The sequence below is a fragment of the Stenella coeruleoalba genome (assembly GCF_951394435.1).
Source record: "Stenella coeruleoalba genome assembly, chromosome: 1".
Taxonomy (NCBI): domain Eukaryota; kingdom Metazoa; phylum Chordata; class Mammalia; order Artiodactyla; family Delphinidae; genus Stenella; species Stenella coeruleoalba.
The window spans coordinates 142364263-142383106 of NC_137169.1; the positions used below are offsets into that span (position 1 = coordinate 142364263).

The window sequence follows — 18844 nt, forward strand, 5'->3', positions numbered from 1 at the left end:
TAGAGATAAGCTAGAGAACCTCTCAGGGCCTCATTATTTAACACTCTCAACTCAGCCGTCAGGTTATCGTCCTTCCCACTGGTCTCGTCTTCTTAATTCCATCCTGGGTTCAAGGCTGGCCTTTCTCTCTGTTCCCATTGCCTTCCTCACTTCACTCTGCCTAAAGCCTGAAGAAATGGGGCCGCACGCTGACGCCCCCGTGGGACCCTCACCGGCACCCGGGGTGCTGGGGGGCAGGGCTGGCTCTGAGCACAGTGCAGGGGCCAAGACGCCTCCAGACTCGGGGACCAGCTAAGTCCCCAACGTGCCACTGAAGGCGTTAAAAGATGAAGAAAATAGGATTTTATAGGGGAAAAAAGTAAAGGAATTTGGGTTATTAAGCTTTAAGAAAAGAAGGATAAAGAATAGTCCAGAGTTAATCGTTCATGTATTTGAAAACCATTATCACAAAGAAGAAACCAGCTAGTAGTTCTCCTTGGCCAGTAAGAAGCTGGACACCAGAATGGCCACATGAGAGAGTTGTTTTCTGGTTTTAAGAAAGAACTTTCTAATTAGGAAAGCGATTTATACTAGACTAATCTGTCAAGGGAGGATGTAGACGTACTATTTCCAAAGTCTTTTAAATAGCATTTAGAATGATATGCTTTGGATCAGTGCTATATACCTACTGTACAAACAGGAGATTGGATCAAACCTTAGGATTTTTTAACCATAGTTCTTACATAGGGAGTAACCTGATTGGTTCAGCTGATTATATATAAGATATTTGGCTTTCCTTTAAGTTTTAAATATCGGAGAACCATGCTTCACTGCATTTGCTGTTACAGCCAGCGGCACGTTCTGTATCCCTAGATGCTTCCCACCATGGCTGCTGGGAGCTGACTTAACTGGACTATTTGAAACCATTGCCAAATAGCAGAAATTCTTCCAGTCAGTGTTCCTAGTGGCATCCAGGAAGGCAGGAACAGGGTATGGGAAACGATGTGACGAGTCAGTTGCTCTTTCCACAATTAACAGCAAGGGAAGTAGGGTCTAAGGGGTGTTTCATTCCTAATGCTTACACTTGGGCAGCAGTCTGCTAGCAGTGATTCATAAGGCAAAGTATAAATAGGACAGAAGAGTCCAGTGAGACGTATGTCCCTTCCTGCTAAAGGAATTTTATCTTAGCAGCAGGAATCAACAGCATTATTATCTTTCTTGCCCAGCTGGTGGACTGCCCTTCAGTACATCTACATGTAACTCAAAATATACATTTCACTTTGAGCCTGCTCAAAAAATGTTTGGTTTATTTCAGTGTGCTATAATAAAAATAGGTTTGTGTAGATGGCTTTGAACTTTTATTATACCTCCCAATGAAAATGCTAGTTATTAAAAATAGAAATTTAAGAAACCCCATTTGAATGTGAGAATGCATCTTATGATCCTTTTTAATTCAGATAGGAAAGTGGTTTTTACATAATATTTTTGTCAAGAAAGCCCCAGAGTTAAAGACCCTGAGAAGCATATAAGGCATTCATATTTTTAACCATGAGTTGAAGTTTTAGAGCTTATTGTACTGCTGGATTTTCTTAATTTGGGGAATGAGGAAGGTGGCACTGATTTTATTCCTGTTGCATTTATTTTACGTAAATAATATAAATGTTACTGAAATGGTTAAAACATTAAGAAAATGTGGACTTGAGGGTTTCAGTTGGTGACTTTTCCAGCTATTTAATAGTACTTTGCTATCACCAGCCTTCTCTTAATCTATTTAAACTGGTTTATAACTTGATACTCCTATGTTAGATACTTAATTACCTTTGAAAATGACAGTTAAAATTTTGGCAGACTTCAAAAATACTAATTACATTCAACAAAAGAACAATTAGTGGAGTTTTCCTGGTTTTACTTCACAGGTGGATGTCCAGGTAAGATCAATGTTTCTGTTTAAGTTTGAATTCATGTCTTTAGACTCACCTGCTTGGATAGGCTGTTTGGTTTGCTATAATATTTTATCATGTGCATGAATCATTAGCATAACTTCTGAAATAAGTTACTTGCATATTTAAAAACTAGTATTTATTTTTAGAAGTACTTATGTGTTGAGCTTTATTTCTAACTGCAAGATTAATTTATATTTTTCTAAATTGAGCGACTACTCAAACCATGTTTAATAACCATTATGAAGTTAAACCTTGCTGTTGATAATTATTAAATAGTTTTGACTTTAGATTGACCTAAGCTAAACCAAGAGGTAAATTATGACTTTAAAATCGTGGCTGGGAATTGGAAGATCACGTAAAAATCCTAAACCATCACCTAGCATCTCCTCTATGACAATATACCCAGTAGACGCTCAATAAATGGTAGTCAAGTGTGGTTGTGATGAAAAACATAAGAAATGGTATTAGACTGACTAGTCATAGAAATCTGTCATGCTAGAAGTTTATTTTAAAATCATTTTAGATGTAGGTTTTCTTGGTATTTTTTTCACTTTTATCATTAAATCTCAACCTTCACTTTGTTTTGAGGGATCCAAGTGAAGGCGAAGCCAGTGGCAGAGCCGACACTTCAAGGTGAGGAGCCACTATTAATACTTCGCTGCTATAGGTCCCTGTGTGTGAAGACGTACTTTTGAAATACTTACAGCGCTTAATAAACATGGATAGAACTAATAACTAGATAGTATGTGTATTTAAAATTTTATATTGGTATGGGTTTTCCTAATGTTGCCTAGCATTTATTAAGTTTATTAACTTTAAGTTTGTGTTTTCTAAACATTATTTTGAATTGTATGCTTTATAGCCTTTCTGTCCTTTAAAAAACACGTCTTAGCAGAAGAATTAATAGATTAAAATGTACTGATCCTTTTCTCACTAAAATGATGTAAATAAAATCAGTCTTGGGACTTCCCTGGCAGTCCAGTGGTTAAGACTCTGCATTTCCACTGTAGGGGACACGGGTTCGATCCCTGGTCGGGGAGCTAAGACCCCGCATGCCTCGTGGCGCAGCAAAAAAAAAAAAAAAAAAAAAATTAGTCTCAGTCAAATAATGCAGAACATGGAGGTTACCAAATACATAGGAAGATGTGATATTAGTAATATATTTTAGGGGACTCTTCATTCGTGGACCACATTTCAAAACTCTCACCCTGCCGTACTTTATGGGTTACTTGACATTTAATACTGGTTGTGTATTCGTTCTGGCAGTGGGTCTCAAACTTGAGCACATTCAGAATCAGGCGGAGGGCTTGAGGAAGCAGGTGGCTGAGCCCCACCCCTGGGGTTTGTGACTGTCAGGGAGGGGCACTGATGCCGCTGGTCTGGGGCCCACGTTAGTGACATGTTAGTACTTGTGTTCATATTTATAAATGGGAAATTTAAGAAACGAAGGCATTCAATTATTTCGAGTGTACACCAGCATTAAGGGGTCCAGTATAAGTCTCAGAACCTTAACAAGCAGTTCCTCAGTAGGACAGAGGCCCAGCTTCACTCAGGAATTATATTTGACCAGCTAAACACAAGCCTCAGTTTAATTTCTCCTTTTTACAATTATTTGAAACATAAAACACAATGAACTATGGAAGGACTTTAAAAGGCATTCCTATGTAGTCTTTTTATTTTACGAACTGTGCTGTATATATGTTTAGTCATAGTCGTTGAAATATTTCTTTTTTGAGGTAGGTACCTGAATCACCATAGTAGGGAGCCAAGGAGAGGCAGGACAAATATTTTTAATGTCCTTCTGCCTATTGAGTAAACATGCAGGACTCTCGTTTTCAACTCCTCCCTCCCTTAGTCTTGAGCCCCCTTCTTGCATCTCATCCTGTCTTTCTACTCGATTTTCCTCTGAGACATTTAATCGTGTGTAGGGTCACAAGTCGCTACTGATGTTGCAGTTAATCTGCATGCATTTATCTTTTTAATGTGACTACGTGTCTCTTTTGTTTGGTCATGGTTGAATTTTGCTTTTTGGTTTTTTGTCTGTTTTGCTTTGAGCAAACTTATTTGATACCTACTATCTATAAGGTACTGGCTGGTCATTTAATCCTCATAACAACCAAGTGAAAAGTATCCATTTTACAGATGAATAAGCAGTAAGGAGCATCGCGGGGACCAAGCCAGTTACAGTGAGGTTCTGTCCTTTCAGAGGGATGATTGGGCACGGTGGTGAATAGCAGACCGCGTGGGCGTTGGCTGTGTGGTACCACTTACCTCGCTGTATAACTTTTAAGAAAGTTACTTTAACTCTTTGTGCCCACGCGTCCTCATTCTGACTGCCTCCTGGGGTTGTTGTGAGGGGTAAATGAGTAAATAATACATGTTAGGCACTTAGAACAGTTCCTGGTACCTAGTAAGTACTCAGTAAATGTTAGCGGTTACTATTGGTGTCAGTATTTCCAGGCACTTTCTACAGTTAATGTTACCAGTGCTGATGCCTTTGAGATACAGGTAGAAAAATATCTTGTATGTGCCTGTTGTCTTAAGGTCAGCAGGTTTCCTTGAGGGAATGGAAGGAAAACTGTACTTGGAATGAAACATCTGATTTCTAGTCTTTGCTTTCCAACTCATTAGCTCTATGACCTCAGGAAAGTAATTTACATTTCCTAGCCATCGGTTCTGTTTTGAAAATGAGTGTTCAATCAAGTGATGTCGTGGGTGCGTCCCCACCCTAGCAGGCTGATTCCATGGCCCGCATTGTACACGTGGTCCCAGTGAATGATAACTGGTCGGATCTGCACACCCAGAGGCCTGTGATGCCATGGCTTAGATTCAGTGAGCAAAAAAGAGAATAATAGAGAAGCCACTGAGATAAATGCTCTCCATACTTTGGAAATTTATTTTCTGTACTTACTCCTTTCCTGCTTTTCTCAAGCTTGCATAGTTGGCAGAGCTCTGTCAGCCCAGATATCTAGGAATAAGGAGGAAAGCATATGTAAATGTATACATAAAAATCGATACATATAAATGTATACGTGAATATACTTTATATGGTAGTGATATAAAATCTATAAACAGATACAAAATATTTATATAGTAGAACATAAACTTTCAAAGTACATCATATTTTTCTTTAAATCACATGTAAGTGAGATAGATTAACAAGTTAAAATTGTAACATCTGTGGATAATTGCTCAACAAATTTAATTACAGCATCTTCTGAATCATAAGTAATCTATGAATTTTACCTTTCTTGGATTATTTGAAGTAGGTTTTCTGATATTGTATTATTTATGGGAGACCTACAATAAGGAAAATCCAATAAGGTTCATTCATTTAACAAATACGTGTTAATCATCTACTGTTTGCCTAGCACAGTTCTAAATGTCTGTGATGTATCAGTGAACAAAACAGACAAAACTCCTTACCCTCCTGGCCTTTGCAATCTAGCGGTGGAGACAGACAATAAATAATAAACATAATAAATGAATTAAATACTATGTAAGAATGTGATAAGTACTATAGAGGAAAAAATAGCAGGGTGAGGAGGTTGGCCATGCCAGTGTAGGAGCTGGGGGTGCAGTAGGGTAGACCACATGGAGAAAGTGAGCAGAAACTTGAAAGAAGTGAGGGAGTTAGTCATGCATCTATGTGAGGGAAAAGCATTCGTGGCAGAGGGAACAGCCTGTGTTAGAGCCATAAGGCAAGAGCATAGCCCGTATGTTCGGAGAATAGTATGGAGGCCAGTGGGTCTTGATGGGCATGAGCAAGGAGGAAAATAATAGATGAAGGGTTGGGGTTGGGAGTTGGAGTATAGGTCATGTGGAGCCTTGTAGACTGTTTTAAGGATATCTTTAGCAAACGTTGAAATCATTAGAACTGATGTCTACACTGCTGCGTGTGGTGTGGCCTGACGTCTTCACCCCATTGCAGTACCACGTTCTTTCACAGCATCATCAGGTACAAGTAATCCCTCTGTAGCCATTACTGCTCTCCTTGTCCCCAGTCCTTCTCCTACCCAAAAAAGGTAAAAAAGAAAGGAAATTTTTCATTGTATTTCAAAAATGTGTATTTATAAGCAGCATGCTAGTGGTATCCATTTTGTATAAATGTACAGAAAATGGAGGATCTGCATTTTCCAACTTAAACGGAGAAATATGGAGGAAAAGTACTAAATTTTTTACTTTGGGATGCAAACTTATCTCCAAATATTTTTAAGAAACAAATATTTTTAAGAAAATGTGCTATTTTAAATGGAAGATATTAATAAAAGTCAAAACAGATGGCGTCCTGGAGTCTGGTTTTTGTAACAGCAAGATGATACAAATCTTTTTATCTGCTTGAAGGTAGTCTGCAAACTGGGTAGTTTTATTAAGCACTGGGTTATGACCACTTAGATTTTATGTGTGTTTTGATTTCTTCGCTGAATGGAATTTTTGTTTTCATTTTTTCCCCCCTCTGTCCTCTTATTCCAGAAGTACAACAGGGGAACCAAAAGAAAGAGACAAGGAGGAGGGTAAAGATTCCAAGCCACGTTCTTTGCGGTTCACGTGGAGTATGAAGACCACTAGTTCAATGGACCCCAGTGACATGATGAGAGAAATCCGGAAAGTGTTAGACGCAAATAACTGTGATTATGAACAAAAAGAGAGGTTTTTGCTTTTCTGTGTCCATGGAGATGCCAGGCAGGATAGCCTTGTGCAGTGGGAGATGGAGGTCTGCAAGTTGCCACGGCTGTCCCTCAATGGGGTCCGCTTCAAGCGAATATCCGGGACTTCTATTGCCTTTAAGAACATTGCATCTAAAATAGCAAATGAGCTTAAGCTGTAAAGAAACTCAAATTTATACAGGATCAGGGAAGATACATCCATATATGAGGTACAGTTTTTGAATGTACTGGCAATGCTTAATGTGATCGGCCTGTGAATCTCCCCATGTAGATTTTGCCCTTACTGCAATAAGGTTATACATAGTTATGAACTGTAAAATTAAAGTCAGTATGAACTATAATAAATATCTGTAGCTAAGAAAGTAGGTTCACATGTACAGGTAAGTATATTGTGTATTTCTGTTCATTTTCTGTTTATAGAGTTGTATAATAAAACAGATGATTGCTGAAAAACCTGTATAGTTGTCTAGATTTCTGCACGTAAATGTACGTTTGATGCTTTGAGTTGAAAATGTTCTTTCTGTTATTTACATTCTGGTGGGTTTTTTAAATTCTTACCTCCATCATGCAATTTTAAAAATTGAGAGTTGTGTCCAGAATTAAAAGTGCACAGAAATAGTCTTTACAATTATAGCATGGACTTTTAAAAATTATTTTTAAATCATATTTAAATTTAAACCAGAAGCTGATAAATAGATCAGCTTTATTATACACAGAACTACTCCTGCTTATCTTTGCTCTTATCCTTGTTATCAGACAAGGTTTAGTTGAGAAGATACAAAATGTTTACAGTGTTGGCACTTAGCGTTTTTAAAATAAAGTACGTGAAAATAATAATAGCTTTGCCTTGAGCTGACTAAGAAGTACTGGGGAAGAAGTTAAACCTACATCAAATTTCTTTTGAACTTTAAAGTATTTTCTGGCCCACTGCTAATTGTAGCAGCAAAATTTAAAAGAATCAGTACTTCATCTGGCTATTATAATGTAAAATGTCACTTAGGTTTGCTCCCTTCCAAATCCCACAGCATTAATTGCGGAAGTACAATAATATTGGGACTGTTTCATAGCACAAACTCATCTTTACAGTGTTGATCAATGCATCAGTTAAGAAATAATGCCACCTCAGGAATTAACTGGCATTGGGAGCATTTGCCTCATGCGCCTCCCAGCCTCTTCACCCACCCCCGGCACATATCTGTCATTACTTAAGAGACTTCCGAGCAAAACATGCTATTTATAGCAGTATATTATTGATTTACGCTTATGTGGTTGTTCAGTTGGTTCCCATGTGACCTGTTTGTTTTTAATATTTTGCCAGATTTCTTGTATTTATTCCACATCATTGTGCCTATAATGTGCAGCTTTGTAATTGGCATTTGCCTACTTTTCTTTCATAATTAGTGATAGATGCGATGTAAAACCACTAGTAAAGGTACATTTTAATACTTGTTATTTTCTACTGAATTAGCCTTGGAGGTTGACTGTGCAATGTTATTTAATGTTGTAATTACTGTAATATCAGCATATGGGCCCCATCTTCACACTCCTGAGAAATAGAAAGTGTATTCCAATTTTATCAGTTTAAAGGAAAATAAAGCTGTGATTGAATACTGTAATTCTAGCCTACATTAGAAAGCTCTAAGCGTAGGTGATGTGCCATTCCATGATGGCTTCCAGACTAGGGGGATCTGTACTGTACTGTGACGTAGCTTTCTTCTGTAAAGTTCTGTTCTAAAATGAAGTGTATTTTTGCCTTAGCAAAGGATGGTGTTTGGAAAAAAAAAAAAACCCAACAACTGTGTAGCCCCTTTTTAACCTAGTGTTCATTCAAAACAATTGACGCAAATCTTTATTCACCTTCACTGGTGCACACTGAAATTTTACTTGAACAGTTCTCATAATAAAGCACTTGTCTTTTGCTCTTTATCAGAATGTGAATTACCTGTTTTCTAGGGCAAAAGTATTCTGTATGGGGAGTTTATTTTGTGTGTGCTAAATTTAGTTGATGGGGGGAAAGCTGTGTAGGTTTCCAAGATGTCATTATGACAAGAAAAATTTAGTCTTTTTTATTGGAGTTCCTATCAATTAAAACACTTTTTAAAAAATAGACATGCCTTTTCCAAGGCAAAAAACTGATGTTTCGCATTTTCTCACTCTGATTCTGTGTTTGTGGGCAAGGAATTTTACTTCAATATTTTTTATGAACTAGAAATGAAATCTTAATATTCACTTTAGATTTTCCCATTTTATATGGCGACATAACTTTTTTTTTGAAGATTTAGAGGAATTTTATAGTATGTTTGCATAAATAAATACCAGTTTATGTTCACTGGCTATGTGATATCAGGATTTCCTTCATTTCTGTTTAAGTATGATTTGCTATAACATCCCTAATATTAAATTATTTTGTAGAGACTTGGGCACAGTATTTAATTTGATAAATAAAAATTTGGTAAATAATAAGTTGAAATACACTCTAGAATCTTGACCCAATAAGATAGACCTTGATTTAAAACCCAAAAGACCTTATTGTGAGGTGATTTTCACCATTGGTACCATTTCACAATGTGGACAACAAAATGGCATGTGATGAGTGAGACATCAATTTACTATAAATAAGTGATTTACAGCATGTGTCAATGAATCAAGATCTCTGCCTTCATTTTTAAAATACCTATTGAGGTACCTACTGTGCCTTAAGGTATATAAAGGAATTGTAAAAGAGGGTTCCTACTTCTCCAAAATTTTGGTCCATTTGGGAAGACAAAATCTAAACATGCACAAGGCAAAAAAACACACACTCAAATAGGAGACAGCGAAAGTGCTCAATCACAAAGAATAGCTGCTATAAGAATTCAGAGGGGGCGAGTGCTGTATGAACATGAGAAAGGAAGGAATTCGAGGATGGATAAAATTCAAGGGGCAGAATGGAAGGAACATGTGAGAAAAGGTTTGAAGTTAATAATGGCTGTAAGACACATGTGAGAAATGAACCACTTGTTCTAGGGAGTTGACAGGGTTCACCTAAGTTGATGGATAGGCTATTATGTAAAGCATTGATTGGCAGCCTCAGCTTGGACTTGACCTGTGGTCAGAGGGGAGTAGTTAGGGCTTTCGAAGCCCAGGAAATACCTAATAAATTGGTTGTAAAAGAAGAGCAATTCATTAATTCAGCAATTTTGTCAAGTACCAACATACATCAGATTCTAGGTTCTGGGAAAACAGCAGTAAAAAAAAAAAAAAAAAATCTGTTATAGAAATTTGTGGGATGATTGAAGGCTAGATAGAGCCAGGAAGATCTTTTCAGAGACTATTAGCAATAAAGCATGTATGAAATAGTCTAGATAGAGGTGGTTAACACAGGATCAAAAGGAGCGTATATTTGAGAGACCTTTCAAAAGGTGCATCAACAAGATAGCATGAGTAGGATATGGACTATAAAAGGGAGGAGTGGGTGGCACAGAGAGCTTCCTGGCATATGATTCAGGTTTGCAGCTTGCATATGAAGACTTCCACTTTCATCTAACATGGATAACAAGTACTAGAGTTATCCTTCCACCTAAAACAAGAAAAAGACAAAAATACATGAAACAACAGATTCATACAGTGTTTTCATTTTGATGAAATGTTTTCAGGACATTGTGTATCAGTCAATGGAGGACAGTGATCCCTAAGAGGAAACACATGAACTCGGGGACTGACCCAGCTGTCTGCCTCAGGAGAATTTCTGGGCAGTGGCATATGGAGGGGAAATGCAGTGGAAGCTCCTCATTAAGGAGTCAGAGCTGAGAGACCAGGGAGACCAAGACAGCTAAAGTCTGGAGGGGAGAGAGCTGTACCAAAACCCCAGAGATATGCAGAGATTGGTGCATGCATGTGAGAAAACTGCATGAAGCCAATGAAAGAACCACCTGAAAAATTGGAACAGTCATCAAACTGCATACAGAAGTAGTGCCTGCTCCAGTCAGCCACAGTAAAAAACCTCATAATTCATGGGTCAGTGGGTACTCAGTTTTGCCTAAGTAGTTGGAACCAGTTAGCCCTGGATTAAATACTGCATTGGTCCTGCTTAACAAAGTTTAACAAGCAATATCCAGGAGAACTATTTCTAAGTAACTTATGTTCCAGAACAGACCTCAAGAATATTAATAGGAATACAAAGTGTGCATCACCTGACATGGTAATAATATTCACAATATCTAGCCTCCATTCAAAAGTTTTCCAGCATGCAAATATTAATATTCTAACTGAATTATTGTAAAAAATTAGATCATATATTTATATAGAAACTGGTCTACATAGCATTTTTAATACAATTTTTTTAAAACCAGCATGGTTAAAAATTAAATATTTTTTTCATTCATCTCATTGGTCTGTAACATCATTGCATTTTCTCTGTATGTAACAGAACACTACATTTTCATGAGTATAAAGCAAGAGGTGTGGAAAGGAGAAGGGTATATGATAAGGAGGAATTATCTGAAAAGAAAATTGGGGGGCTTCCCTGGTGGCGCAGTGGTTGAGAGTCCGCCTGCCGATGCAGGGGACACGGGTTCGTGCCCTGGTCTGGGAAGATCCCACATGCCGCAGAGCGGCTGGGCCAGTGAGCCATGGCCGCTGAGCCTGCGCATCCGGAGCCTGTGCTCCGCAACGGGAGAGGCCACAAAAGAAAATTAGTAATATTGCAGCCAGTACATATTTCAACTTTTTTCAACATGCTTAGCACATACTGTATGTTATGGAAATAAGTCCCAAAAAACTGTTTGTTGATATGGAATATCATATGTAAAAGACATCATCTTTAAAAAAAAAAAAAACTTAGATAACTAATGCTCAACTGTATTATTATTGCAAACAGACATGTTCTGTAAAATTTCCTAAATAATTGCTTCTCACTCAGCTTACGCTCAGAGGTTTGAATGGTACATTTGATGGTACACTCACTAAAATTTCTGTTAAAAAAATTTTAGTGATATTCACTTTGAATTGAAATATGAAGTTGAAAAAAGCTGAGGAAGACTAGTCTCAGATCATCTCTAGGTAAGTTATTTTAACTTAGATGGTGTCATGGATATAATAAAGCAAGTAAAACAATAAAAAACCCCACCTGTTTATTGTGAGAAATCAAAATTTTTTAAACATATGTCCAAGTCATGTCTATTTATATATAAACAAAGCCAACTAAAGTTTACTGTAGATTCTCAAAATGCTAATTTTATTAAGGTGGAACCTGAGTTATATTGGGTTGATTATTTTTCTTTATGCCATCAGTAGTTAATTTATTCTACATGAGGCATTCTGAAGTTTGATATCACCATAAACACTTTAGACAAATTTTTCAACCCGCATAGAAATTTGTATAGATTATTGTTATCCATGTCTAGATTAATTGATAATAAACAGTCCAAGAATCAAAATATCATGATTGAAAGGCTCTTATAATGCCAAATCTAAGCTATCCCCCAAAACTGGTCATGCTGATGCTGCTTCAGCAGAGACAAGGCTAGCCTGCCCTAAATATTCGCAGGTCCAGACACAGAGTAGAAGACCACATCCCAAAGCACACCCCTCTTCTTCCCCTCCCTTATCGCTCCCAGCTTCATCCTGCACTGGGAAGTGCAAGCACATGGAGAAATGAATCTGCATGTATTTCGTTTAACCAATTATGAGTAATAAATCTATTATTCAGCCCACTCTTCCATGTTTTGATTTTGCAAAATGTTCAGCTTAAATCTAGATACACTTCCCATGGCACACATTAATAATGATAGCAACAACAAAACAAAAGGAAGAAGGGAAAGTTTACCTGATATAATGTTTCATTAGTGAACTCATGCTAATTGCTAATAATTATCTTTCATTTTCATTCCCAAGTAGTTACTTCCTAAGTTGCTGAAAGATTTTTCCTGAGATCAGTGTTTACCTGTTAGAGTAGTGTCTTAGTGCCTCAGTTTTTCCTTGGCTCAGTTTTGCAACGGACATTTATAGCAATTCAGAAATTTCATCTGTTGAGATGTCCCTTGAATGTTACCTGTCTATCCAAGAGTCATAAAATATAATAGCAATAAAAATCTTATACTCTATCCTGTTTAAAGAAATAATAAAGCCTTTTATTCCTTTTCATAAAAGTGACGTATGTTCAAAATTTTTAGAAAATATTGATAAGCTGGTTCTTGTTCGAGATGGTGATGTGGGAGGAACATGAACTCACCTATTTCCATGGATACACTGAATCTACAACTAAATATAGAGCAATATCCTTTGAAAGAAATCTGAAAACTAGCAACTTGTATACACTGGGCAAATGAGGAAAAAACCCACATCAAAATGGGTAAGAGAGGCTGATACAGTCCCACAATAAACCCCACACCATTGCTCAGCAACTCATAATCAAGAGGGAGCACAACTCCCAGCTACTCCCGAGTAGCAAAGAGATTGAATCTCACATCTGGCACCCCAAATTTTAAGACCTGAAACCATAAAACTAGAAGAAGACGTAGGTGGTAAACTCCTTGACTTTTGTCTTGGCAATGATTTTTTTGTTTTGACAACAAAAGCAAACATAAACGAATGGGGTTTACTATATTAAACTAAAAAGCTTCTGCACAGCAAAGGAAACCATCAACAAAATGAAAAGGCAACCTACAGAACTGGAGGAAATATTTACGAATCATATATCTGATAAGGGGCTAATATGCAAAATATATAAAGAACTCATACTACTCAATAGCAAAAAATTAAAAATTAATAAAACAATTTAAAAATCGATATTCTCTGAATAGACATTTTTCCAAAGAAGACATATAAGTGGCCAAAAGGTGTATGAAAAAGTGATCAACATGACTAAAAATCTGAGAAATGCAAATCCAGATCACAGATATCACCTAACGCCAATTAGAGTGGCTATTTTCGAAAAGACAAGATAACGAATGTTGGTGAAAAGGTGGAGAAAAGGGAACATGTGCACTGTTGGTGGGAATGCAAATTGATGCAGCCACTATGGAAAAGAGTATGGAAGTGCCTCAAAAAAATTAAAAATAGGGCTACCATATGATCCAGCAATTCCACTTTTGGGTATTTATCTAAAGGAGGGAATGGGAAAAGGTATTTCATGAAAATGGAAATGAAAAGAAAGCTGGGGTAGCAATACTTAGACAAAATAGACTTTAAAACCTAGGATATAAGGACTTCTTTGGCAGTCCAGTGGTTAAGACTTTACCTTCCAATGCAGTGGGTGCAGGTTTGATCCTCGGTCAGGGAGCTAAGACCCCACATGCCTCATGGCCCAAAACATAAAACAGAAGTAATAGTGTAACAAATTCAATAAAGACTTAAAAAAAAAAACAAAAAAAAACTAGGCTATAAAAGAAACAAAGAAGGGCATTCCATAATGATAACAGAATCAATCCAACAAGTAGATAAAACAGTTGTAAATATATATGCACCCAACAAAGGAGCACTTAAGTATATAAAGGAAATATAAACAAACATAAAGGAAGAAATTGACAGTAGCACAATAATAATAGGGAATTTTAACACCACACTTACATCAATGAACAAATTATTCAGACAGAAAATCAATAAAGAAAACACTGGCCTTAAATGACACATTAGATCACGTGGCCTTAATAGATACATAGAGAACATTCCATCCAAAAGCAGCAGAATATGCATTCTTTTCAGAGCCCATGGAACATTTTATAGGATACATCACATGTTAGGCCACAAAACTAGTCTCAATAAATTTTTAAAAATTGAAATCATGTCAAGAATCTTTTCCAACCACAACACTATCAGACTAGAAATTAACTAAAAGAAAAAAACTGCAGAAAGACAAATATGTGGAAGCTAAACAATATGCTACTAAACAATCAATGGGTCACTGAAGAAATCAAAGAGGAAATCAAAAAATACCTTAGGACAAATAAAAATGGAAACACAACAACCCCAAATCTATGGGGCACAGGAAAAGCGGTTCTAAGTGGGAGGTTAATGGCAATACAAGCCTACCTCAGGGAACAAGAAAAATCTCAAACAACCTAAAATTACACCTAAAGGAAATAGAAAAAGATGAACAAAAGTATCCCAAAGATAGTAGAAGGAAAGAAATCATGAAGATCAGAACTAAAAATAAATAGAGACTAAATAACAGAAAAGATCAATGAAACTAAGAGCTGGTTCTCTGAAAAGACAAACAAAAGTGATAAGCCTTTAGCCAGACTCATCAAGAAAAATAGTGAGGGCCCAAATAAATAAAATCAGAAATGAAAAAGAAGTTACAACCAACACCACAGAAATACAAAAGACCCTAAGATTACTACAGAAAATTAATACCAATAAAGTGGACAACCTAGAATAAATGGATAAATTCCTAGAAACATACCATCTCCCAAGACTGAATCAGGAAGAAATAGAAAGTAAGAACAGAACAATTACCAGTATTGAAATTGAATCAGTAATATTAAAAAAAAAAAAAAAAAAGAACTCCCAACAAAGAAAAGCCCAGAACCAGAGGGCTTCACAGGTGAATTCTACCAAACATTTCAAGAAGAATTTGCACCTTTTCTTCTCAAACTATTCCAACATATCAAAGAAGAAGGAATGCTTTCAGAACTCATTATATGAGACCAGCATCACCGTGATACCAAAAAAGGTATCAGACAAAGACACCACAGAAAAAGAAAATTACAGGTATATATCACTGATGAACATAGATGGAAAAATCCTCAATAAAATATTAGCAAACCATTCATGAATACATTAAAGGGATCATACACCATGGTCAAGTGAGTTGTATCCCAAGGATACAAGGATGGCTTGATATCCACAAATCAATCAATGTGATACACCATATTAACAAATTGAAGAATAAAACTCATATGATCATCTCAATAGATGTAGAAAGAGCTTTTGACAAAACTAAACATCCATTTATGGTAAAAACTCTCCAGAAAGTGTGCATAGCAGGAACATACCTCAACACAATAAAGGCCATATATGATAAGCCCACAGTTAGCATCATACTCAACAGTGAAAACCTGAATTTTTTTCCTCTAAGATCGGGAACAAGAAAAAGAAGCCCCTTCTCACCACTTTTGTTCAACATAGAAATGGAATTCCTAGCCACAGCAATCAAACAAGAAAAATAAATAAGAGGAATCCAAATTAGAAAGAAATAGGTAAAAGTATCACTGTTTGCTGATGGCATTATACTATATAGAGAATATCCTAAAGATGCCACCAAAAATACTATTGTAACTATTAAATGAATTCAATAAAGTTGCAGGATACAAAATTAACATACAGAAATCTGTTGCATTTCTATACACTAACAACAAATTGTCAGAGGAATTAAGAAAACATTCCTATTCACAATAAAAGAATAAAATACCTAGGAATAAATCTAAGCAAGAAGGTAAAATCTGCACACCAAAAACTGTAAGACCCTGTAGAAAGAAACTGAAGACAACACAAACAAATGGAAAACTGGACCACGCTTATGGATAGGGAGAATTAATGTTGCTAAAATGATCATACTCTCAAGGCAATCTACAGATTCAGTGCAATCCTTATCAAAATACCAATGGCATCTTTCACAGAACTAGAACAAATAATTCCAAAATTTGCATGGGAACACAAAAGACCCCAAATAGCCAAAACAATCTTGAGAAAGAACAAAACTGGCTGTATCAAACTATACACGCTGTTTAGTTTACATCCTCCCTGATTTCAAACTACAATAATCAAATTACAAATCTACAGTAATCAAAACAGTAAGGTATTGGCACAAAAACAAACACATAGATCAATGGAACAGAATAAAAAGCCCAGAAATAAACCCACATGTATATGGTCAATCTGTGACTAAGGAGGCATAAAATGGGGGAAAGACAGCCTCTTCCATAAATGGTGTTGAGAGAACTGTACAGCTACATGCAAAATAATCAAACTGGACTACTTTTCTTACACCATATACAAAAATAAACTCGAAATTGATTAAAGACTTAAATGTAAGACCTGAAACCATAAAACTTCCAGAAGAAAACATAAGCAGTATGCTCTAAAGTGAAATAAGCCAGTCACAAAATGGCAAATATTGTATGATTCCACTTATGTGATGTAGCTCATAGTTAATTTCATAGGGACAGAAAGTAAAATTGTTATTTTCAGGGGCTGGAGGAAGAGGAAATGGAGAGTTGTTGTTTAATGGGTTTAGAGTTTCAGTTTTGTAAGATGGAAATAATTCTGGAGAATGGTTGCACAACAATGTGAATGTACTCAACAACACTGAACTCTACACTTATAAATGATTAAGATGGTCAATTGTGTATGCATACCTTAGCACAATTAAAAACAAGAACAGCAACAACAACAAAGGGCAGAAATAACCCTAGCTCATAAGAGTCATGCCCTCACTGTAGGTATGCACATATTCTTAATTATTATTGTTTTCTAAAATCAGCTTGGCTTCATTTAGCAGGCCTCTTTCAATGTCTTCCTTTCAAGATAGGTGATTCCAAATTTGTATACTTTCAGGTAACTTTGTGTCTTAAAATTGCCTTTTGTCCTCCCTTTAGAGTGGACTGATTTGGGGGAAAGAATACCTGGCAAGTACTAGAAAACATGATGTTGGAGATTCTTCCCCAGTGGCATTTCAATTTCACTAGCATCAAAATGGTCTCTGTTCTCTCTCTAAAACGACAGTCCCCCTTTTCACTTTTCCTACAGCTGTTTTTCAGCTGTTCTCTCCAGCAAATGAAAAATGGATTCTTACTATTGTTATTATTTGAAAATTAAATGACCTCCAAATAGATAGGCAACAGACATATTTTTTTTCTTAGCTACTTGTGAAGGGGCTGGACAGGGTGAAGTAATCCAAGCACTTTTGCTTCAGATGTCAAGTACAAAATGGGATCTAAAACTTGAGCAGTAAATTAATGCTTTCTTTAAACTGCTTCTTTTAAAAGTTATGATCCTGTTTGTTAAAGGGATTTTATTAACTATGGAAAGAAATGAACTCATGAAATGAAACCATGTAGAGCTCTTAGAATATGCCTGGCACTTTGTAAGACCCTAATAAATGTTAGACACAATAGAAGTTTGCTGTTATTATTTTTCTTATTTGTTGCCAGTATTTCTCAGCTTGTTGTTTGTCTTTTATTTCTCTTAATGCTGTCTTCTGAACTACTGGTCTATCCTTTATAATTTCTTTCATCACTCTTAACCATAAAAAGTTTTCTCCAATCCAGACATTTAACAAATGTTTATTTTCTTACAGTTATAAAAAAAGAAATGAATCCAGACTGAGAAACTGGTTCAGATTTTTAAACTCTTGTGCATGTTGTATTCCCAGAATATCATGGACAGATGTGACCTGAGAAATCATTTCATTCGCACCCTCATTTCTCTGATGAGGAAACAGGATTCAAAGATGTCATAATGATTTGGTCCAAAGTCTGGCCCAGGAAGGTTTTACACTCTGGTCTCTGTGCTGCCAGTGCTTTCCAGCGTCCTCACCAACATCCCCTTTTATATTTCTCTTCGTGGAACCATCTTCAGAAAAGTTTGGTCTTTTGAGCTGCATTCGAGTAATGATGCATTTGTCAGTCAAAGATTTGGGTCAGGGTGAGATAACCCCTGCCACCATATTGAATGGATATAATCCCAGCCCAAAGCACAGAAATGCCATACCATTTTTTTAAAAATCTTTGACACGTTGAAATGGTTGTTAGTTCCAGTTATTACCAGAGGAAACCACTAGAGGTCACAGAAAACCACTGTCCGGGATGCAGTGCTTGTGTCCTACTACCCACAGTGGTTGGAACACTACAGACCTGTCTATACAACAGACACCCCGTTGCCCTAGAAAAGTGCTTGGTCTTGTGGCCCACATTCTTTAGATTTAACTAAGAGAACGTTTATTTCTTCTGCCTACACATGGATTTGAGGCTAACATTCTTTGCTGCTTCAGTTGAATTTTTCACGTTTTTGATTCACTCAGGTTGTTTAAAATGTCCTTCCATTGGGCTACAAAGGCACTCTCAACTTCATTCCATTGGATCCCTCATATCAAAATGTAATGGTTTTATAAATTTTCTGGAACTTGATGGAATTCTGCATTCTTTTCATATTGTGTGAGTCTAATAGGTCAAAAACCTAGAGATATTAAAATAACATATTAAAAAACCCCATAGTCTTTTATAACCACATTCTTTTCATACTGCACACATTTTTTCTCTTAGAATACTGTGATGA

The 18844-nt window shown here is 36.5% G+C and overlaps 1 protein-coding gene across 3 annotated transcripts in view; it reads left to right on the plus strand.

Moving 5' to 3' along the window:
- MARK1 (microtubule affinity regulating kinase 1) overlaps positions 1–8917 on the plus strand; it is a 144211-nt gene extending 135294 nt beyond the window's left edge. For 2 of the 3 annotated variants that reach the window (XM_079945148.1, XM_079945150.1), the window contains exons 17-18: positions 2511–2555; positions 6396–8917. In XM_079945148.1, coding sequence (XP_079801274.1) covers positions 2511–2555; positions 6396–6750 — 400 coding nt within the window. In that variant the 3' untranslated portion in view covers positions 6751–8917. The remainder of the gene's footprint in view (positions 1–2510; positions 2556–6395) is intronic. The other variant, XM_079945149.1, reaches the window with a different exon arrangement.
- The last annotated feature ends 9927 nt before the right edge of the window (positions 8918–18844 follow it).